Raw genomic sequence first — 23,584 nt, 5'->3', positions numbered from 1 at the left:
TCTGTGGAGGCTGGCGCCTTCCGCACACTGCCAGCACACGCCGTTTAGTCACTCTCCTGCTGCAGCCAGCATATTGAGAGTGTGAGGAAAGGGCTCATTTACAGCCGCACATTTGTTTAAAATGTCCCCAATAGTTGTCAGGAGGATGCTATTCTTCAAGAAGGGTGTGACTACCAAACCTGTATTTTCAAATCTATAAGCCTTTGACATGCAGCGAGTTGGAATTGTACACATTTAATAAATCCATTTGATATCTTTAAATCTTACTGTCTTTGTCAAGCATTTAATTTTTTGTTTCATCAAATTGTTGAACTTGATTGAAGGAAAATTGTTAGAGCTTGCTCGCTGTGTGCTTGTCTCAGGCCTGCCGCTGCTGGTGCAGAGGACCATCGCCCGGACCATCATCCTGCAGGAAAGCATCGGTAAGGGCCGCTTTGGAGAGGTGTGGAGAGGGAAGTGGCGGGGGGAGGAGGTGGCTGTCAAGATCTTCTCATCCCGTGAGGAGCGCTCGTGGTTCAGAGAGGCCGAGATATACCAAACCGTCATGCTGCGCCATGAGAACATCCTGGGCTTCATCGCTGCAGACAACAAAGGTGACTGCAATATTTCAGTTTCATTTATTTAATTCAGTCTGTTATGTGGTAAACTGTTTGTTTGTATCAGATCATTTTTGCAGAGGTAATGGGCTGATAGAATTAAAATGATTTCTTTTAATGGTGATTTTCAGTTGTATTCAGATTTTAAAATGTGTGATGTCACTGTCTCACTTTGGGAGCTAAAGCCTTCAGTACCATTTTATATCTCAAAATGTGTTTTTTTTGGCAGTACTTTGGGTACTCCGGTTCTGTTCTTGATATTTACTGTCTCAGAAACCTGAAAAATTGAACAAGTTAATCTCAAATTTTCATATCAAGTGCTTTTCACAACTTTCAGAGGCCAGAGTGGAGTTTTGCAATCAGGCTAATGCATAACAACAACAAGCATGGTAACAGCGCACCAGCATTACTTCCTGGTTCGAGGATCATAAAAAAATGATAAGATGCAGTCAGTGCACAGAGCTTTTACAATACATCTTTCCTGGACAAGACAATATTTTTCTTTATTACCTGAAAAGGGAGTATAGCCCCTTTTTAAATCTGGTTCATAAGGACTAAATCAAGGCTAAACCAGAAATGAACAAAATTATTTTCTGAGGTGGTACTAATTATGAACAATTTGAGTCATTAAATCAATTTAAAGTAGGCCACAATCACACATTTTTTTAGTATTATATAGTCTCTGACTTTTGATATATTGATTATACAACTGTGCAACTAAGTGTAGTGAATGAGTAGCCTGAAAATTGCACCTTGGAAATTAATGAGAGTTTAATTTACCATTGTTGGACAAGTAACATGGCCATGGAGTTTGAGCTGAGAGTGCTGCAGACAGACTGTGTGGGCAGCAGCAAACATGTCAGTCTGTGCGTGCTCCACCCGTCTCCATGACAACACTCGCTCCTCTACACCTATACTATGCACACTGTCAATGCAGTAAACCATGGACACCAATAAGCCATTTTATTCAGATTATGGTGCACGGATTTTTATTTTTTTCTTGTAATTCAGGAAATTGCCTTTTAACTCATGCAAGGTGCGAAAATAGACAGAACAATATTACCTATGTATTAATTAGACACATTTATAGGATGAGAACCATAAGGAATCAACAGGATGTTTCAGAGACTTGTTCATTTATTATGGTTCCAAATCAGACTGCAAAAAGGGAGAGTGGCTGAGACTTGACTAGTTCTAACTGAGCTGTGTTTCTCTGTCATGTTTCAAAGGACTTTTTGAATGGAGTGAACATTCCCTATGGTAGCTTAAATTAAAAAAAATGTAATTATTCTTCTTTCCATTCTGCTTTTTATAGTAAAATATTGAACTTGGCTTGCATGTATTTATCAAATCAAATCAAATCAAACTTTATTTATATAGCACTTTTTCATACAAAAAAAAAGTAACACAAAGTGCTTTACAAAGCATTAAAATCAGTTATTCAACTGCAGATGTTTTTATTTCTCAAGAATACCTTGAAAAATATGCGTTTTGTGAGAGCAGGTCGCCTGTGTATAGATCTCACATGTAATATATCACATGCTTGTCTCTATGTAGTTATATACATACATTATACAGTATACATTTAGTGGTATATTGTAGAAGATTAAAAGCAAAGCAATACAATCTCCATGGAGACAAGCTCTCTACCAAAAAGGTTACCTAGTCCACCTTTTTAAGTCCATCTTTTTTTCACTTATGTTTGTTCAGTTTGAAAATGTTGAATGCAAATTAGATATATCAAGAAAGTTAATTAAAGTTAATTTAATACTTAATTTATCTGTAACTGTGTGCAGATAACGGCACATGGACTCAGCTGTGGCTTGTGTCGGACTACCATGAACACGGCTCTCTGTTCGACTACCTGAACCGCTACACCGTGACAGTGGAGGGCATGATCAAACTGTCCTTGTCCACAGCCAGCGGGCTGGCCCACCTGCACATGGAGATTGTGGGCACGCAAGGTTAGACATGAAGCACAACTGGGAATGTTGTGGTTAGGGCCTAGTAATACTAGCAACTTGATACTTTTTTTTCTGATTAACAATTATTGGATTCTTTTGGTAAATCATCAGAAATGTGCTAAAATGTACCCTTGGTTGAGGGTCAAGCATTGTACAAAACATGAACAAACTGCAGAATGAACTACACAAGTGCAGAAATTTCACCTTGTCTCCACTTGTACTATTTTTTTATTTTTTTATTTTGGCTGTTTATCTTTTCACAATATGGAGAATTGACCAAAATAGAATATTGTCAACAGGGCTGAGATCATGATTCCATTTATCTTGCCATTTTACCCAGCCCTACTTCAAAATGACAAATTCTGTACTATTAATATTTCAGTATATTGGCCATGAGTAAGTTCACATTTCTTCACAATCAAAGCCCCATAGACTGTATAGAAACCCCAGAACTGACTTATTGTGTGCTGATGTAGGTAAACCAGCTATAGCTCACAGAGACCTGAAGTCCAAGAACATCCTGGTGAAGAAGAATGGCACGTGTTGTATCGCTGATCTGGGGCTGGCAGTGCGTCACGACTCTGCTACAGACACCATTGACATCGCCCCCAACCACCGAGTCGGAACCAAGAGGTATGTTTACTGCTCCATGCTATGCACTCTTTTCTCTCTTACACAAGTCTAGTCTATTTCACATGGGGCTGTTTTTTGTTTTGATCAATTAAAATGTTTTATTCATCAGAACTCAGAGCATCAAAAATTTAACTGAAACTTATCAAACATGTTAATACTAGGGCTGTCAATTTTAGCATGCTATTATCAAATTATGGCAAAGTTGCAAATAAATCACAAGTTAATTTCGGTCATTGGGTTGTTCCAACTTCAGCTGAATTTGAGGAGACTGGTGAGCAGTTCATACAAAAAAAAACAGTGTGTTCCATGGAGGTATATGATCTAGGTATGTAGATATAGGTTCTTATTATAGATCCATGGTGTGCACGTGTAGAGCGAGGCTCCGGGTCAGACTGGGTTCTGCTGGCTCTCATTCTGCATTCTGCATACACATGCCTCTCGGCATGTGTATGTTTACCTTGTGCACTCAGAGCAGGAGGAGGATCCAAGCAGTGGGTCCTTGTAAAAGTGCTATTAAGTGCTCCCGCCTAAGATTATATATTTATAGATGGCATTTATATTTACAAATAAAGGCATTAGTAAAGTAAACAATAAGAAAAAGATACATTTGCTAAATATGTTATTAAAAAGCTAAATGTTTTATAAAAATTTACATCAAAAGTAGTCAAATGAAAAGTGATTAATCACGAGTTAACTCAATGTATGAGGTATCTTTTAACACAAGTATGACTTTCAACATTTCATGACCTTAAATAAGACAAACTTTTAATCAGTGCTATTTCACATGAAAAAAGTATTTATTTTTTTTTTCCTCCAAAGTCTGAACACAGCTCCAAACCACATGTTTTTACCAGCAGAATTGGTTGCAGAACTCTTGATTAAAAAGCCCCAAGCATGCCACTGACAATGTGAAATTATTGGATCTCGTTTTGATTAAAATTCAATTAATTGTGCTGCCCAACTTTCGCACCACACACATCTTTTCAGATAGACTTTTAACAATAACACATTAGGGGACCATTTGATTCTTGAACTGTTTGCAACCTGTTTGAAGTGAATTGTGAATAGTTTGTTGCTAAGAGGCTGCAGTTTTACATTGTCATTTATTGTGATTATTTAGGGATGTAATTATTAGTATTAATATTAGTATTCGCATTAGTATCCATAATTGGTGGAGGCTAACACTCATGTCAGAATGCCCTCAGAAGCTTTAAAGCATATGCAAGTGTATTTTAAACAGAAAAGTAGCAAAGAGGCAGGACCATCAGAATCAGTTATGCAGTTTTGAATAGGAAGTTGATGCATCCGTTTCTATTAACTAGTATTGTGTAGTGAAGTATTGTGGTTTACAGTTAACGAAATGTAAAATGGTGATTTATGTATTTATAATCTATTATTAAATGCTACTACAAGCATAAGATGTCTTCTTTTAAGTGTAGATATTGCTGTTTGGTTCCAAAGGAGAAAGAGTTAGATGGCATTCAATGGGATGGGACAATATATTGGTCCCAACATCTCTACTGGGTTTTCGCAGATATTGCTGGACTGTTATCGAATAAATCTGCACACATTTTGGACTGATATATTTTTTGTCTTTTTGAACAGATAAATGAGGAGGAGGGGAGAGTAATGACTGTTTACACATTCATGCAGCAACTTATTTTATATCCCAGAGAAATTAAATTTATGTGAAAACTTAAGTGAAAAGTTTAATTTGAGTTCTTTACTTCGACAATACATTAGACAACATTACATGAGATACATTTCTTGTCTTTGCAGTGCTTTTTTTTTTTAAGCAAACTATTGGTACTGAGAAATATCAGCCACAGCAGCAGACCACATCACTCAACAAATGTATATTGGACCATCCCTAGAGATTGGTAGTGTAACTGTCGATTGCATTGTGAGACTTTTATTATTGCAATATCACAGTTGTTAATGCACACCTTATTAACAATATCTCTAAAACAAAAGTTGCATATGTAACTATGGTGCTATGAATTTCGGATGACCACCAGTGAAAGCACCGAGTGTACCTTGTGCACGTGTGCAGGAACCATTCAGTTCTTTCAGCGCTGCCCTCTGACTGTCAGGATGGATGAAATGGAACCACTTCCCACTCTCTTGTATCCTGAGTTGTGTGTGGTCATGTCCGGCTGCGCTCTGCTCTCAGATCTGATAGAGCGCTGATGATAAAGCTGCTCTTTGTCTGATCAGGGCTGACCTTGGCTAATGTTCCTCCTGTGATACAGCCTGAGCCCACATTATCAAACAGTAACATCTTCAATAAAGGGCCAGCTCTACTACTACAGTTTGAGGTGATGGGCTGTGAACTACTTAGGAGCAGTGCTAGCATTTAGGTTTGTGGACAGGGTTAGAGTTGGTTGATTAGAAGCATCCTGTATAGAGCTTTTGAACTGATTGTTTCCTGTTTTGAGTGGAACATTTTGATGATAACCTTGGAGTTGATGGAGCTCGGGATTGTGCCGTCACACCTTTTGACTTTCAGTTAGTCTTATGTTAAACCAAGCAAGACTAGGCTGTTTAAGTACCATAAATAATACACAAACTGATTCTTGTATTAGTTTTTCATATTTCAGCCTTTTTGTTACTTCTTCTGGACATGTTTAAAATGTGAATCCTATTAACACATAAATCTCAAATCTTATCACACTCCCAATGTTGGTTAGAAAAATTTCAATTCGATATTTTCCCTAAATCATTCAACCCTATTGAATACAAAATTTAGCATTCAGTCAAAGGTAATCTCACACTATAGCATGATAAATGTATTTACCAGTAGTGAGCCCCATGACTCTCTTGTTCAGTTTTTAAAGTAGTTTTGGGTAATCCATCTCTATGGATGTTTTGTACTGGATTTTTTCAACAACTGTCACTTTTAGACGTTCGATCCTGAGCTCTATAGTCAACAGAGCATGATAGTGCAAACCAAAGACTGGGCAATAATCTTGGACTTTGAACAGTACAGACAACTAAAAAAACTTTTGTCGTGACTCCAGTTTAGATGTTTGTCTATTTAATAGGCACATCCTCTATGTCAATAGAGCTACCATTCAGAAAGATTGGCCATTGGTTCATAAGCTCCAACATAGGTCAATATTTAGTTTGGGCTGACTCCCAGACTAAAGGAAATGCATGAAGCTTTGTTTAAACACTTGAGTTTGAAGTGGGTCTGCACAAAATGTGACCACACTGCTCATTTAGAGGTCTGTTGTCAGATAGGACTGTGGCTGTCTGAAAATTATTGCTTCATAATAGATCTTTTTATATTACTTTTATGATGTACACTAGGGATGTTTTCTGAGAAGCACTGTGATTGCACTTAGATTTGTGATTCATGTTTTAATAGGAATCTGTCAAGTTCACATTTAACACGTCCAGAAGTACTGACAAAAAGACTGAAATATGAACTGACTAATACAAGAATCACATTTTTATTTATGTTTGCACAGCTCAAAGCTACAAAGTTTGCAGTTTTATGCAGAATAAAAATTGCAGCCTTTGTGATTTGCTAATTTCGTACATTCAAATTCAACTTTGCGATAAATCTTGCAGCCTTAAAACCCTACTTAAATTAATTTGATGCCACTTTTTTAAAATCCAGAGCAGCAGATAAGATTTCAGACATAAAAAAATAAAAAACTTTCAGTCAGTCTCTAATTTCAACATAATTCATGCTGAGCTCTCATTCTATTTATATCTCTGATTTCATCATCCTGCATTTCACTCAAATTATTAAATCAAATCGAAATCCCAATTTAAATTTATGCAATTGGCAAATCATAAAGCCTGCAATTTTTGAAGTACCTCCACAAACAACAAATATCCTGTTTTTTTTATATATATGGGCTGTGGTATTGATCATTCCTAGTTTTATTCTGCTTTAAAAACTGCTAACCCTGTAGTTTGGATCTGTACAAACCTTTGACTCAAACAAATGACTCTATTCTAAACCCAGTCACTCTGATGTGGTATCCTGTGTCTTCTATACTTGCATTTGTTCAGCCCCTGTATCTCCCACTCGTTGCTCTGTGGTGGTGCGGTGGTCGAGGTAAAGCTAGCAGCAGATTGAACTCTTCTTCTTGTTCCTCTCAGCACGACTCCACTCTGAACCAGCCTAGTGCTGTTGTAAATAAGAAGGGTAGTGTCATTACTGTGACAGCCCCTCTCTGAGCTGTCTCTCCAATCCTAGAGGCCAGAGACTCCAAACTCAAGACCACGAGTAGATTTAAGGGTTCACTGACTTCACTTGTTATTGTAACACACTTGTATGGACAGGTGTTGAAAATGTTGTCTTCTATAGCCAATCCTATGTCAGAGTTCAGACTATAGAGGAATATTTTTTTCTGTTAAATGATTATGATTAACAGTGCGCATTGTTTATTTTCAGAAATTTGATTTTGTAATGGGATTTTGATTGATTTTATAAAGAGAAAGTCAAATAAAAATGAGACAAAATTTTGATTAATCAGTATGAGGAGAAAGAAACAAAAACACATGCAGCCTAACCACATATTTTCATAAATTTAATTTTGCATAATAACATAGAATAAGCACTGGTCATATTGAAACTAATGTTAAGTTGTCTGGCCATGGTTTCATTTTAACCAGTAGCATTTACTTGTATTTGTAAGAGTCCAGAACCTTCTTAAAGAGCACATATTATAAATTTGTGGTTATAATTCCCTTTTAAACGTGCTTTTGGTCACCTTGTTTGGTTTAGGTATTTTACATTTTCTAACTTAAAATAAAACCCAGAAGCTTCTTGCTGTGAAGCGTGAGTGCTAGCTACTCAGCCACACATTTTAATTTGACCATAGAACGAGCCTGGTGATTGTTTATGAGCTTAAAACCTGGCCAGGAGAAGTCCAATTTTTTTTTAACCTGTGATGCAACTAAATGGGCAACATTTTGAGTGCACAGAGAAGACGACTGGATTAATGGATTAATGAAGCATGCGTCAATAAAGCAAAAATACAACTCCAGCTATGCGTTTGACTTTTGAGCTTTTAAAACTGTATACTGTTGCCCCCTCATCAATTTAGCATAATATGTGTTCTTCAAGTCAACTTCAACTTTAACCTCAACAAAGTCTAGAATACTGGAGGTCACATCACATCTGACTCATTTTTCCTAACACTTTCACTGCCTTATTTACCCATAGTGACCCTGAGAAGTGATATACCAGATAACTGAAAGCTGGTGTCCTTGTGCACATTTATGTTGCATAGTCAAGGGTGTAATGCGAGACAGTGGCTTTCTTCTGGTTTAAGTGCCCTGTCTGCAGATGATTGTCTGTACATAGTTAGATCCTCTTCTCCCTTTCACTTCCCCTTTGTGTGGTGAGCGGAGCAGACATGTGCGCCTCGGGCTGGGGAAGCTCCTGTCTCCTGCCTTCTTGTGCTGAGCATGAAACATTCACGAAGTGCACGGCCAATAAAGCAAATGAAGTGTGGCTATGGGCTCTATTCACTGCTCAATCCACTAGTGCTGTCACGACTGACATTTCAAACTTTTCTTTTATACTAATTGACTTGATAATCAATATTGATTCCAATTATGATTAAAAAAAAATCTTTTGATAATATAATGTAATTTTCAACATGATATCTTAGTACTTTCTTTTACATTACCATGTCTGTAATACCTTAGTGGTACAGGTAGTTCCACAGTGGTCTATGTGGTCTTATGCTTGTTCTGATACAACTCTAGATTATTCTAAAACTATTTAGAAAAAGTTCATTTCTGTCCTGTGAATGTCACTTTTTTAGTATCGATGCATGTGCCAATAAGTATCTAGTTTTGGTACTAGTTTTAGTATCTAAATTGCAAATCTAATCACTATTGCAATGCTTGTCAGAAAAATCACAAAAATATTTTTCATCCCTTGAAAAAAGTGTCTGAGCCCACATTTCAGAGTTTTAACAGGTACTAAAATACTGAATACATTTTGAAGTCTTCATAGACAGTCATATAATATATAAAATTTTGTGCATGAAATTAGGAATATAGCTGTTTGCAAATGCATCCTTATTTCTCTGCAGAAGCACAACTGATATCTCCGCTTTTGCACATCTCTGCTTTTGTTATGCAGTGTGTCAGACTAGTAGTGCGGTTGTCTGATTAGGTTATATGTTCATGTTGAGTGGGAGTAGAGTCTCTGGCCTGTGTGCTCCAATCCAGTTCAATAGGATTTCTCAGTGAGTTTTGTGGTTTACCACTGAGCGCAGCAGGGGAAGAAACATAACCTCTCAGTTTCATCAGGGCCCATAGAGACTGATGGTGGCTGATGCTTGTAATGTGTGTGTGTGTTCATGGGCCACCTGACTGCTGTTTTAAACTCATCATGATTAAGTTAGAATTTCTTGTTTCATAAAAAAAATATATATATATAATACAAAAAAAATTACATTAATAAAATCATTTAAAGTGGCTGAATGATACATACGAGCTGCTTAACTGTCATTCCCCAGTTAAGCAGCTCAAAATAAGCCCAGTATGTGTTGTCTGCATCTAATTATAAAACGTTTTGTATTGTCCACTAACCAGGACCTAATGCTGGTGCACTATTGGCATTCTAGTTGGTGTTAGCAGTAGAAGGATGGCAAAACTCCACTCTGGCCTCTGAAAGTTGTAAAAAGTGTGCATAAACTCATCATGGGGAGATAATATTACCTATTACTTTTTTCCCTATAAGCTCTATGAAAACTGTCACAGGTGATGAAAGGAACTGTGTGTAGCCTGTGTTCTTACCTTTTAAACAAAACAAAAAAACTAACTATCACAATCACAACTGAACCTGGGCTGCCAGTGCCTTAGCCTGCATATTGAGAATGCATACAAGTTTTTCCAATTCTTAGTATACGGATACCACATACTACAGCAGCAGAGGCACTGATTAATGAGCAGTTTCTGGGGTTTAGGTAGGAGATCGACTGATACATTTTTTTTCATGGTCAATGCCGTTTGTTTAGAATACAAAGCAAGCAGTAGCCGATGAGCTCTGCCGATATTTTTGGGCTGACATGTACGACCAATTTTGATTATTTTCTCCAAATTATGTAATTTAAATTCACTACAAACTCCTCCCAAGCCCTTTTATGCCACAAACGCCTAAGAGAACAGAGTAGTTAGGTTTTGAGCAGTTATCTCTTTCTATTAAAGTGGTAAAATAAAGCTTTGTATGCATTTTTTGGGCAGCAGGTTGACCAAAACAATATGGGCCTGTGCTGAGGATTTAAGTCCAATAGCCGATACACTAACAAGTCCAAATATCAGCTCCTTTTAACTGGACCAAAATCATTGTGAAAATGATCCTTTTATGTTAGCAGCAGCAAAATGTTTTCAGAATTAGACCATATTCATTATATCTCCTCTTACTGGATGTAACCATGGAGAGACTAAATGTTAACATGCAAACAACAACGCAACTCTAAAATCATTACAGCATGTTCCCATTAAATATTTCATTATAATTCTTCCATTTGTGTGCTCCAGACTCCAGCTGAATCACCCGAGTCAAAAGTGCATTAGATTTGGACAGATGGAGCTGAGGAACAGAGAGTGCTGACATCAATTAACAAATGACCCACACAGCGTCACAGCCATAAATAAGAATCTGCAAACAAGAACTGGGACTTTTAACAATGTGACAACTATCATGATAACCACAGTTCTCAGGATTAAGGGCAGTTCATGAGGAATGCTTGTATAAATTAATACCTAGTGTGGTTGTTGTCCCAATGAAAGGAGATGTACCCCATTTATTTCATGTAATAAATGTGTTTTGCCCCAGCATAAATATATTGCTAAAGCAGCTCTTGAGTCAAAATCACACTACATTGTTTGCTAGCATGCTAGTTTTTGTTAGCATTCCCATGATGGTGAAACTTTACTCTAGCCTCTGAAAGTTGTGAAATGCACTTATATAAAAATTAAGGTGAACAATTCTTATGCTACGATTGGGAATAAGTTTGGAAAGTGAGGAATAAATTTGGACTGCTGCAAACTTTTTATGGTGTCACTTTTTAAGACCGTAAAAATCAGGTATAGCACATTTTAAAAGCGGCTGCATTGGCTTGAGTTTCTATGCTACCTCAAGCTAAATGTATTTTAAAAAGGAAGACCTTTTGAACTAATATTTGGTTTGTTCTTTAATGCACTTTTCAGTTCTCAAAGGCCAATGTATCTGTAGTTTGCCCACATGTGACCCGCCTGTCTGTCTGTGTGTGCGCCAGGTACATGGCTCCAGAGGTGCTGGACGACTCCATAAACATGAAACACTTTGAGTCGTTCAAACGAGCAGACATCTACGCCATGGGACTGGTGTTCTGGGAGATCGCCAGCCGCTGCTCCATGGGAGGTAAGACTGAGTACAGCAAAAGTTCACGTTCCAGAGCAATTTATTTATTTTTATAGAAACAGTGCATATTGATGAATCTGTAATTGGTGTAAATATGATAGATTATCATTAGCAGATGAGATTTTCATTTCCATCTGTTGTCTTTAGGCAGGTGACACAGAAGACATTTGATATCATAATTCTCGCTGGAGGGGCCTGTATAACTCTATGGGAGATTTACTGTTGAAAGGAATATTCAAATCTATGACCCACGAATTTTATTATCAGGATTGGCTCATCAAACTTGCCTTTTTAATCTTATGATTTTAAGTTCTTTCAACTGGCAACTGGTACTGCTTCCTGAAATATATATTTCAGTTTAATTACTTTAAAGAAAATGTCAAGCCTTGTAATTACTGCACTTAACTGAATAAAACAAACATCTGGCACAGAGAAATTAATAATAAACCAGGTCAAATCTGCATTTTGATAGTTGAACAGCAAATTTCACCATAGAATCCTGACCTATCCTTCAGCTCAATTTTAAACTATTGGGATTTTAGAATGTCACATGAACACAGCTTACTGCCCTACTTTGATTAAAATAGTTAATGGCGTAGTATTTTGAGCTACATAGTTAAAGGGCTGTGGCTACATTTCTCAGATACCTTGAACATCTTGCTGCATAGTGGTCCCAGTACTTCACTTCCAGTCTACACGCACATCTGAAGTGTAGTCTTAAGTTAGGGCTAATCAGCAATTTACTTTTTTGGCTAGTGCATTATTTTTATTGTACAATGTGACTTTTTACAAATATTTTTTATCAAAAATAAATGTTGACATATGATGACTGAACACTTCAAGTTAGAGGATATTTACATTGATGATGATATTGATGTAAATCCAAAATAGTTTATTACTGTTTTGATATTTAGCTATTTTGTTATTTCCAGCATCTTGGTGACAAAATGTCTTTTGGCAATTTTAGAGTCTATAGTCCAGATAACGGTCACATTGATCAATCATTATTATTTTGAATAGTCGACTAGTCAAGATTATTCCAGTTCATTATTGCTGCCCTAATCAGAGTACCGTGCAATAGGGATGGAACTAATTTTGCTACGATACTAAAAAATAAACTTGCTTTTGATACTAGGCAGGTTCTGTAGAGGTCCATGGGTGTATACTAGCTTGTTTATGTGAAGCTATAGTTCTAAAATGCAGTGACAAAACAACAGTATTAAATAAAATAAAAAAATCATTGTTGCCCAAAATGGTGAACTGGTTTGCACGGTTTATTTATTACAAGTTATGTCAAAATCGCATCTTGTCTTGTTCTCGTCTTACCCTGTGGAGATTGTCTCATCCCACCCCTACTGTGCATGTAAATATGGTGGCTGTCGCTGACCCAGTGCAACCTCTTTATCTCTCCAGGTATCCATGAGGATTACCAGCTGCCCTACTACGACCTGGTGCAGTCTGACCCCTCTGTGGAAGAGATGAGGAAGGTGGTGTGTGAACAGAAGCTGCGGCCCAACATTCCAAACCGCTGGCAAAGCTGTGAGGTACAAAGGCTCCTCCTATTCACAAATGAAGAATATTTATATTTAATGAGAATGTATCACGTGCAAAATTTTAAATAATATGTGAATGGAGAACAGTAGTCATGCCTTTTTCCCATACAGTTGCGTAAGGTCCTACAACTAGTAATTTTTATTATTATTATATTTAAAGTATGATTTAAAAAAAATATGCTGATGCAAAATGACACTAATTTTTTACTTAATGTTAAAGCAATTTTCAGTTTATGTACTACTTGAGTCTGCATTTCAAGTTTTGATATCCTATGAAAAACTAAATGACCTTCAGTTCAGCCCATTCAAATTAAATGTATTACTTTTCCTTCTTTGCTCATAATAGGGAAGTAAAATATATAATTTCAAATGTACAAATTTAGTGTTATGATTTTTGTGAGAAGAACGATCATGATTTATGAATTATTCACTATCTGCTTGATAATATCAGGTTAAAGTGACATAAACAGCCAGATTAATAAATCTGCATTTTTGGATTATAATTTTAATTGAATTGAAGCTTCTAAAATTCTCTCAATTATTATTAATTCTTGCCAATTAGAAGAGTATTATGTAACTTTTCAGGTGGAGGGGTTAGCCACCATGGAAATGTAATCGCTTTGATTGGTCGATATAATAATCGTGACAGGCAAAAGTTACATAATGCAAAAGTTACATAATGCACCTTTAAATTGTGGCTTAAATATTTTTGTTATTTTTAGGTAAAATCAGGTAGTGTTTACAGCTTTAATTTAGCCTCTAAGCTTTTCAGTTATATATATTTTTTTGTTTTTATGATTACATTGTGACCTGAATATTTTTGACATCCCTAGTGTGTAGCTGCCTCCTCTGGCTATAACTGCAGACTGTCTGAGCATCAGCCAGCACTTCCCACACACTCCACTCAGTCTTACACACGTACTCTAACCCTAGGCTCCAAACCAGACATGAATTCATATACTCATATACTCAGTACTACACCCACGCTTACTCTAGATCTTTTTCTGATCAATGCCATTCTCTTTTCTTAATAAATTCTAAATCTTGATGATCTTGAGTAATTTCCCATAAACACTACCCGTATGAGATTTCTTTGTTGCCAAATGCGGAGAGCAAATTGGCCAGTCTCCAGTCGATGAATGAGCAGAGGAATGCGTGGCTGGGAGCGTCGGAGCGCAGTATAAACGTTGAGTCATCCCAACTGCTTACAACCACACCAAAGACGTGCCAACCGGAGCAGTGGAACAACATGTCTAGTCACCACTTCTGTCTGGGAAGCTAGTTACAATATGGAAAGACAAAGCGATACCGTTTTTACTGTGTGACTCATATTGCTTGGTTTCAGATAATATCATTCTATTGGCCAATAATATTTAGCACAGGTGGGGGCAGCTGAAATGAAACGTTTTTCGTTTTTTTTATAATTGCAACTTAATTGATGGAATTTGAAGTATTTGTTCAATAATGTAGTGTAGAAGAAGTAACGTGGGGTTCTAAAATGAGTTTCTCTTCCTAATGTCAATACACAAAATTCTATTAAAATTTACGGACAGTATATGTGAAAGGAACACTTATTTACGACCATTCATTTATCCACATAAAGGTGTTGTGGTGCATTTTTAGTCATCAAATCATAACTCTTGTGTAAATTAGAAAGGCTTTGGCCCTTGTTTGCAGTATGATTGCTAGGTAACACTTATGGCAGAGGTAGCAGTAGTAGATATACTTAGAGGTAATGCCATATCTACTACCCATATCCAACCAGAAAGTAAAACTATAAACCTCACCAAAATTGTCAAATTAGGGAAAACTAGACAAGATTATTTAGCAAAATTTTAAATATTATTATGCTAACTATGTTTTAATGAAATGTGTGCTCTAACCTTTTATATGCACTTTAAATGCAGATTTTATTTGCAATATAGAGAGTTAAAATGTCAAGCCAACAATTGTTCAGGTTCAGAATTTTTTGATATTTCTGTCAAAGTACAGTGTAGTCTAGGGCTGAACAATTTGAGAAAAATATCACTTTTTTTTTTCTTTTCAATTTGCGATTCTGTTCAGAGTTCACATTTGAAAACTGTTCAAACAAATTGACTAACAGACTGAAATATGAACTGGGCAAGGCAAGTTTATTTGTATAGCACAATTCATACACAAAGTAATTCAAAGTGCTTTACAGAATAAGAAGGACATTAAAATCACACAAATCAAAACATCACAAATAACATTAAAACAGAAGAGTGCAGAATAAAAACCTTTCAGTCATATGCACAGCTAAACAGAACTGTTTTGAGCCTGGATTCAAACATTGTCAAAGCAGATGCCTGTCTCACATTTTCAGGAAGAACGTTCCAAGTTTTGGCTGCATAAAACTGAAACGCTGATTCCCCATGTTTACTCCTGACTCTGGGCACCAGGAGGAGGCCGGTCCCTGAGGTCCTCAGAGTGTGAGATGGTTTATATGCAGCAGTGTTCTGGATGTACTGCAGCTGTCTTAAGGCTCGTTTGGAGAGGCCAGTGAGCAGGCTGTTACAGTAGTCTAACCTACTGGAGACAAATGCATGGATGCAAGTCTCTCTAAGTCTGGCTTTGACAGTACACCTTTGATTTTTGCAATGTTTTTTAGGTGGTAAAAAGCTGCAGGTGTTACTGATTTGATGTGGCTGTTAAAGTTCAAGTCTGAGTCCATTATTACCCCTAGATTTCTAGCCTGATTTGAAGGTTTTAGAGAGACTGGAGGTGACTGCTGACATTTTCTCTGCTTCCGTGGGCCAAAGACTATGACTTCTGTCTTCTGAGTTTAGCTGGAGAACGTTGTTTTGATCTGTTGGATACAGTGGCAGAGTGAATCCACTGGTTCATATTCACCTGCTGCCAGTGAGACATAGATCTGTGTGTCATCTGCATAGTTGCGGTAGGACACATTAGTAATACCAGAATCACATTTCATAACACATTTGTACAAATTTAAGCTTTGTGAAGGAATTGATGGCACTTGCTATGGTACGCCCATTCAAATTGCGATTTTAGTTGGATTACGATTAATCTTGCAGCCCTAGTGGGATCTGTTGGGAAAAACTGACTCTTGCACTCACCTGACAGAATGCCATCATCTAGAATCTGAAAACCACTAAAAAACGTGAATTAAAACAGTATTTCAACAAGAACTTTCAGAATATTTGACAGTTATTATGGATTTTTACATGGATGTGTGGGTTAGTGGTTTGAAGCTTGCCAGTACATTGTGTCACTGAGAAAGATTTCACTAACAGTATTTGGGTGGTTGCAAGTTACCAAGGCTGCAGGAATTGAATTGAAAGTATCAAATCAAAGAGGTTGCAGTTACTTCGGTAATATAATGTCCTCCTCAAAGAACAAAATATTCAGTTTTATTGTTTTATTGTGTATAAAAACTGCTAGCCCTATAATTTACCTCAGCAAAAGTTCTGAAAGGGATCTAGTGTAAAAATCTCTCAACCCACACTGCAACTGTTACTCTTTATACAAGAGAACAATATTGACAATTAGATATTTTTCACAAATCGTTCAGCCCTAACAGATTTTTCTGACAAGCATTGCCGTTAGATTTGCAATTTTCTTTTAGTGATAGGATTCTGTTCAAAGTTCACATTTTATCATGTACAGAAGAAAAAGACTGAACTAGGTCCTTGAAATGACAAATTAATACAAGAATCACATATCTTTCAGAACATGCTTGTGCTGATCTAAACAATAGGATTAGAACTTTTTGTGCAGAATAAGAAATCAATATTTTGTTGTTTGTGGATGAAATTGTGGTAGTTAAACTGCAGTCTTTACGATGTGCTAATTGCGTCCATTCAAATTGGGATTTTGATCACATAGTGATTAATCTTGCAGCCCCAGTAATATTATTTTGTATGAATGGTATTCGGGTTGCCACAGAATGTGTCTCGTATAACTGGCTTTATCGGGGCTATCCACAGTGTAGGATGGGTACAGGCTGTGTTCAGGGGCATATGGTGAGCTTGTGCTAGAGGGAGTTTGAAGTGCGGTCGATCTGATGTGCAGCTCTTTGTCCGAGTGATTACACACACGGCTCAACCATTACATCCTCATTAAAGTTTGAGTGAGCACACGGCACAGCCCAACAGGCACTTAATATTTGATCAAGGCAGATATGTTCCATAATCCGAAGGCTTCAGAGGAGGCATCCATTACAAACAGCATCCAAATGATCATTTAATTATGCTATCTATCCAACTGTTCTGCCAGCTGTTTATAATGCTGTTAGTGTTATACTGGCTCTGAACTCCTCCAGTGGGAGCAGTATACTGTAACCTGTGTTTTGTGCTTTGGTTCCAGGCCCTGCGGGTAATGGCCAAGATCATGAGGGAGTGCTGGTATGCTAACGGTGCAGCCCGCCTCACGGCTCTGCGCATCAAGAAGACTCTGTCTCAGCTCAGCCAACAGGAGGGCATCAAGATGTAGAGTACAGGCTCCTCCACTGCCCACTCATCAGCATTATTGTGTCATGGAGCCAGTCTTAAGAAGTGTGACAACAAGAAGGGAACACAGGGCATTCATATCTACCCTCATATCCATCTGTCATATCAGCTCCAAGGGGCCTCGGTCGGGACAGAGCCCCCTGCAGGCCTGGAGCTGCCACCATGTTCATAAGCAGGACACTCTCCAGGAGGGCTCCCAGTGTGTCAGCGTCTGAGACATGCACACTAAATGTTAGATAACAGCAGGTTTGATGTGAGAAATCTTATGGACATGACCGCAAAGACAGTAGATGTACAAAAAAGACAAAATGAAAACAATTATTGAAAACTTTTTTTAATTGTCTTCCAAAAATTATAAAGTTAACTGACTGTTTGCTGGCAGCCCGTGAGTAAAACATGGGTCTGAAAACACTTGGTATTATCAGTGATTGGCCTTCCCACAGGTCACAAAAACAAACCCAACAAAAATCAATAAGGGTCCAAACTCCCACATGTCTGGTTAATGATTAAATGATCCAGTTTTGAGATAAAATGACATGGAATAGAATGGTATTCTACACAGTATATCATAATCTAAAATAAGTTATGAATGTCAAATGTTTATTATAGAATTATAATTATTTTATTCTCCTAAATGTATATAGATGTAAAGTTTGTGTAGGTAGTGCGCCCCTCAAAAGGTAGTGCCCCTGCTTTGTGCCCTCTTGGAGAGAGTCCTCCGTGGACCGGCCCTCAGGTATCAGTCCACCGCTGGACCCTCTTTGCCTCCTCTTCTTCATCTGTGAGCGATCTCCCATGGCGACTGCTCACTTGTATTTATTCTCTTCTATCGTCTTTATGGAGGCAGGGGATCACTTTGCAAACCAACCTGGACACGATGACCTCATTCATGCTGCCACATATGCAATAGCACTAGACAAAGTGTTCTTTTGTATATCCTGCGTAACCATACCATGCTCAGCTATACCGGAAAGTGCCAGTGCTTTACCGCCCCCCTCTGGCCCGGGCTCATTCTATGCACCGATCAGCAGCAGCCCGCGGCGCCTGGTGCCATCTGGACCCACTCCACACCGGACCACCTCAGTCTCACCGGACAGCTCCCCCTGAAGGTGCTGTGGCGGGGCAAACTCAAAACTTGTAAAGCATACTATGTGATGTTGCCCCTAAATGTTTTGGGTTCAGTTCAGTGTTGGTGTAGGATAATCGCTCGACAGTGACATTCATTAAATATAGCAAACGGAGATTTACTAAGCCATAGGTTTTCCAGGTGTGTATCTTTTTCTTTTTACCGCTTTTTCTACTAGAATGTACATTTATGAACACAAAAAATGAAAGTGGACTTCATTTCAGCTTAGCAAGCCTTAAGGGACCAACACATAAGAGTCTTGATTTTCTTTTATATGAAAAAATGAGTATTATATATTGTTGATTTTTATGATCATGTAAAAGATGTATGTAGCATCTGTTCAGTCTTGTCTTAGTTGTTGCATTGCCAATATTGCCACACATCTAGTCCGAGCTCATAGCTAGCCGTGTCAGCCATTGTTCATACATGGCCTGATATCTGGAGAATATCTTTCTGCTCAGCAATAAGTGCCCTTCTCCCTTGGCTGGCGGGCGGGCGAGCTGTGTGGCATTGTCTCTCTCTCCCTCTCTCTCTCTCTCTGCCTCTCTCCATCTCTCTCTGCTTCTGCCTCTCTTTCTCTCTCTTTTTACCTCCCTCTCTCTCATATGGACGCATTAGTGTGTATGTGCTGCTGCCCACCTGTGCCATGTCGCCGTTAGCTCCTCCTCCTCGCGCCACTGCCACAGACCCAGGCAGTGCCCAAACTCTGTGCCAATCCATCACCGGACAACTCACCAGGCTGTCCGCAGGGAACGCAAGACAAGCAGTTATTTTTCACCCGAGTGGATATTTCAATTCAAAGTGCTAGTTTTGTACAAAAAAATAATCTTGTGTAGCAACAGATTGTGTATTCTATTGATTTAAAAAAAAAAAAAAAAAAGTCAGATTGAAAGCCAAACGTTCAGGTCTGCTCAAATGTCACATTCCGCAATCATCCAACCTCATTGTTCCAAGTGAGGTCGGATCCCCTCCCGTTGAAGCTTATTTAAGGAGGATTCTCTCTCGGAATTGTCCTCTGACTTTAAAATAAATGACCTTTTATGGTTAGGAGTAAAACGTCCTCCTTAAGTTCTGAGGAGGACCTCAGAACTGCCCCTAAACCTCATCTCCATCTGCGCCCTTTTCCTCCAAAATATCTGACTGAAGATGGGCTCCTTCTTGGCCCGTTGGAGCGGAGTTGAAGCAGTCTTAATCAAGTCTGACTTTGTAAACTTTGTAAATAGATTTTTCTTGAAGTAAACAAAAAGAATTGTGATATTTGAAGAAAGAAGTTTTTTTTTGCTGCTATGTAAAAACTAAATGTTCGATGGACTGTGCTGATTGGATGTTGGCCCAGTGAGGCAAATCGGGGCCAAGGATATCTGGCCGGGCAATATGGTGGAAGTGAGCCCTGGCGCCCCCTGGTGAAGTTGTGTTTGCACTGTGCGGAGCGGTACTTTTCCCCTTCTTAACTTGCTCCTTTGACCACTAACCCCTCTGTCTTGTTTCTCTGGTCCATAGTCTCCTGTTTAATTTTTATTCTGGTCTCCCTGTTGCTTTTGCTCCAGGTACCCTCTCTAGTTTGTACTCCCTGTTTTCTACTCCTTTGTCTCTTTACTCTGCTCCCTACTCCGCCCTTGTTCCTGTTTTCCTAGCGTTCTCAAACTTGGGTCCCTAAAATATTTAAAAGTAAGAAATTGTAGTATTGAAACAATAATTCTTATGATATATACAATACTAAACAAACTATTAGAAGTTGTTGTAGGTTTTATACATGGTTTGAACTAGAGATAGATCAGTTTGCCATTATAGCGGGCCGATATTTGCACTTTTTAGGGTATCGGCCTTAAATTTCTGTCTAGACCGATATTTTGGTTATGGCTGTCCAGCTACCTAAAGAATGTGCATAAAACTTTATTTTGAACATTTAAATTACTAAATTGGGGGATGCAATCAATCTGCCCTACTTATCGGCCCCTAAAATATCGGAAATGCATATCGGCCATCAGTTTCTCTTGATTCTTCTAAACAATCGTCATCAGCTATACAAAAAAAAACAAAACTGTTGTTGGTTGATCTCTAGTTTCAGCTGGCTTTACTAAATTGCATTGTTATGTCAAGGTGGAGAAAGATGGGGAGTCCTTGGGATATTTTCTGACTGATATTTGTATGTGGCCTTAAGAAGTTTGAGAACCCCTGCGTTCACTCAGTCTCCATTTTTTTTCCTTGTACCCTCATTCCTGGCCCCCGTTTGTAGTCCTGTTTATACGGCTTCTTGCTCTCCTGCTCGGCTCCCCCGCCCCCTAGTCCCTCCCTCTGCTTCTTTCACGTCTCCTGGTTGGTCTCCTGTTCCCCCTGTCTGCTCAGCGCGAACACAGCCCAACGGTGCTCTCATTGCGGCCTCATTCTCTGGGACATAACAAAACAAACACGACACCAGGACAAAGCTTCATTCTGTCTTAAAAGCACCAGCAGCCTTTTCTTTACTGAACCCAGAGACCCCCATGATCTCTGAGTCCCTGCCTTCTCTTGTCATTCCCTCTTCTCCTTTTGAAGACTATCAACTGGCTCCACATAGCGCAGCAGCCTATACGCCAACTGTACCGCGGGACAAATTCAAAATACTGTCAAAACTCCATAATTGTAAATCTGGGCTGTCCAAACTAGGGCTGCATAATTTTGGAAAAACAAATTGCAATTGAGATTAGATTTGCAATTAAATTAATTTGCAATTACATTCAAACAACTCCAGGAGCATTAACATTTGAGAGAACACTAAAATCTGAACTACACTAATACAAGAATCCCATGCATTACAGACCCTGTTTTTAGAAGTCTAAACTATAGGGTAAAAGAGTGTTTTGTTTTTTGTTTTTTGCAGAGGTCATTCTATTATCTCAAGAATTACGATAATTCTGCCAACTCAAATAGCAATTTCAATTTGATTGCGATACATTGTGCAGCCCTAGTCTAAGCATTGGCTCCATACCGTTGGGGCAAACTCTTATTTTTGATACCCCTGTACGGAAGAGCTGGGGCCATAAAGGACTTAATTTTTGTGATCCTTCATTATAAAAGTTTGGACATGCCTTTGCCAATTATTTCAAACCGCATTTCTTTTAATGGAAATTGTGTTTGCCAGTGTTTCTCAAACGTTTTCAACCCAGAAGTAGACACATTTTACTGTGTTTTAACTTGCATTGACAGACTAAAATGTGTAAACTAAATACAGAGAAAATCAAGACCCAAGATTAGGACATGAACTAGACATGTAATTGTACCTAAGGAAGTGGTACTAAGTCTAAAACAGGGTTGACAAAACCAGCACTTAACCTTTACTTACGCCTAGTTGGAGCTTGATAGTATGATCTCTTGACCCATCACAATTTTTTTATTTTATTTTATTTAGTGCTAAATAAAGACCCCCAAAATAGTCAAAAATCTTTCTCCAAAGTCTAAATTCTGCTTCAAAGACATGGTTTTACTGATGGTTGATGGCTGTAAAACTCTTAATGAAAAAGACAGAAGCTGATCAGTGATTATTAGAGATAGCTGAATCTCGTTTAAAATTCGGTTGATTGCTTAGCCCTTTCTTTAACATTACTTACCCAACATTTTGAGAACCACTGGCAATTTCCAACAAAATCCATTTTCGGTTGCCGCAGCCCTTTGGCACTCACCCCGGAGCAGCACACCGAGCCACCTCAGACTATGCCAGCTCTCAGCCCACTCAAGTGAATGTACAAGCCCCCCAGTCGGGCCGAGCCGGAGCCCAAAAAGCCTACCCTCCTTATGCAAGCTCTGGGCCACCGCAAGTCTACGGACCTATCTATGCTCGCACCCGCTCACTGTGATTCTGAGCCAGTGCCAAAGGGCTGTGACCCCCTCCGTGACCCCATGGTGATTTCCCTCCTACCTGAAGGCTGCTGCGGCTGCTGGGGCTCAGAGGTAGCAGAAAGCTTTATCATTAGTTGGTGCCTCGGTTGGACCCTACTGAATGACAAGTTCGCATGCGATTGTGTCTGCATCCGCGTTTCTACTTTATCGATGTCATCCCCAAGTGCGGACGGCAGTGAAACAAAACAAAAAAATTAATTAAAAAGGTCACTTAATCAAAAGAGAATACCTCCTTCGAAGACCAATGTGTTTTACCTCACTGTATATAACTGGGTTTGTTTACTTCTCTCTGATGATTTTCGGGGTACTACTTTGTCGTCGCTGGCCTTGTGTTGTCCTGTGTGCTCAGCTGTACAGCCCTCTCTCCAGCTTCGGTACCAATGCCTTGTTCAGTATGTCTTTGTTTTCAAGTGCAGAAGAAGAGCGGGAGGCTGAGGCGGCTCCCTGGGGGCACGGACTGGACACGCCCCCCCTGGACAAGCTCTGCCCCTCGCCTCCCCGCTCCACTCTTTCTAAGCATATTCGCATCTTTTCTATAGTGTACAGATGGAAGAGCATAGGAAGTAGAGGATTGACACGTATGTTAACTCTAACATAGCTGTGTAGACGTGTGAATAAAGAAGCAAGCTTTCACTACAGCGCCGCCTGTCTGTTCTTTGTCATTACATTATTACTGCTTCAAAGTGTCATACATGATTTAGAGTTTTGTTTTTTGGTATTGGCTTCATACTTTTCTAACTTGAGTTGTTTTTGTCTGTTTCCTCATCAAAAACAGGCCCGCTCGAACTTAATGTTTTCTTTCTAGCACACAAAGTTGTTAAAGTCTACTGCCTCAATTATGTATAATAGTCTTTTTAAGCTGATGTAGACTAATGAATGCAGCCAAATGAACTGGTATAGTTAAATCGACTCAAGAGGTTACTCCACAAGCAGTGGTACAACAGCGCCACCAAGAGGCCAGAC

At 38.6% G+C, this 23,584-nt stretch overlaps 1 protein-coding gene across 1 annotated transcript in view; it reads left to right on the top strand.

Annotated features, from left to right (window-relative positions):
* tgfbr1b (transforming growth factor, beta receptor 1 b) overlaps positions 1 to 23,259 on the top strand; it is a 47,362-nt gene extending 24,103 nt beyond the window's left edge. Inside the window, exons 4-9 of the mRNA XM_033985455.2 lie at positions 363 to 593; positions 2,393 to 2,560; positions 3,037 to 3,193; positions 11,452 to 11,576; positions 12,990 to 13,120; positions 17,477 to 23,259. Coding sequence (XP_033841346.1) covers positions 363 to 593; positions 2,393 to 2,560; positions 3,037 to 3,193; positions 11,452 to 11,576; positions 12,990 to 13,120; positions 17,477 to 17,602 — 938 coding nt within the window. The 3' untranslated portion in view covers positions 17,603 to 23,259. The remainder of the gene's footprint in view (positions 1 to 362; positions 594 to 2,392; positions 2,561 to 3,036; positions 3,194 to 11,451; positions 11,577 to 12,989; positions 13,121 to 17,476) is intronic.
* The last annotated feature ends 325 nt before the right edge of the window (positions 23,260 to 23,584 follow it).

This window comes from Periophthalmus magnuspinnatus, chromosome 20 (assembly GCF_009829125.3).
Source record: "Periophthalmus magnuspinnatus isolate fPerMag1 chromosome 20, fPerMag1.2.pri, whole genome shotgun sequence".
Taxonomy (NCBI): domain Eukaryota; kingdom Metazoa; phylum Chordata; class Actinopteri; order Gobiiformes; family Gobiidae; genus Periophthalmus; species Periophthalmus magnuspinnatus.
The sequence above is the reverse complement of the archived record's forward strand: the minus strand, read 5'-3'. Positions and strand labels throughout refer to the sequence as shown.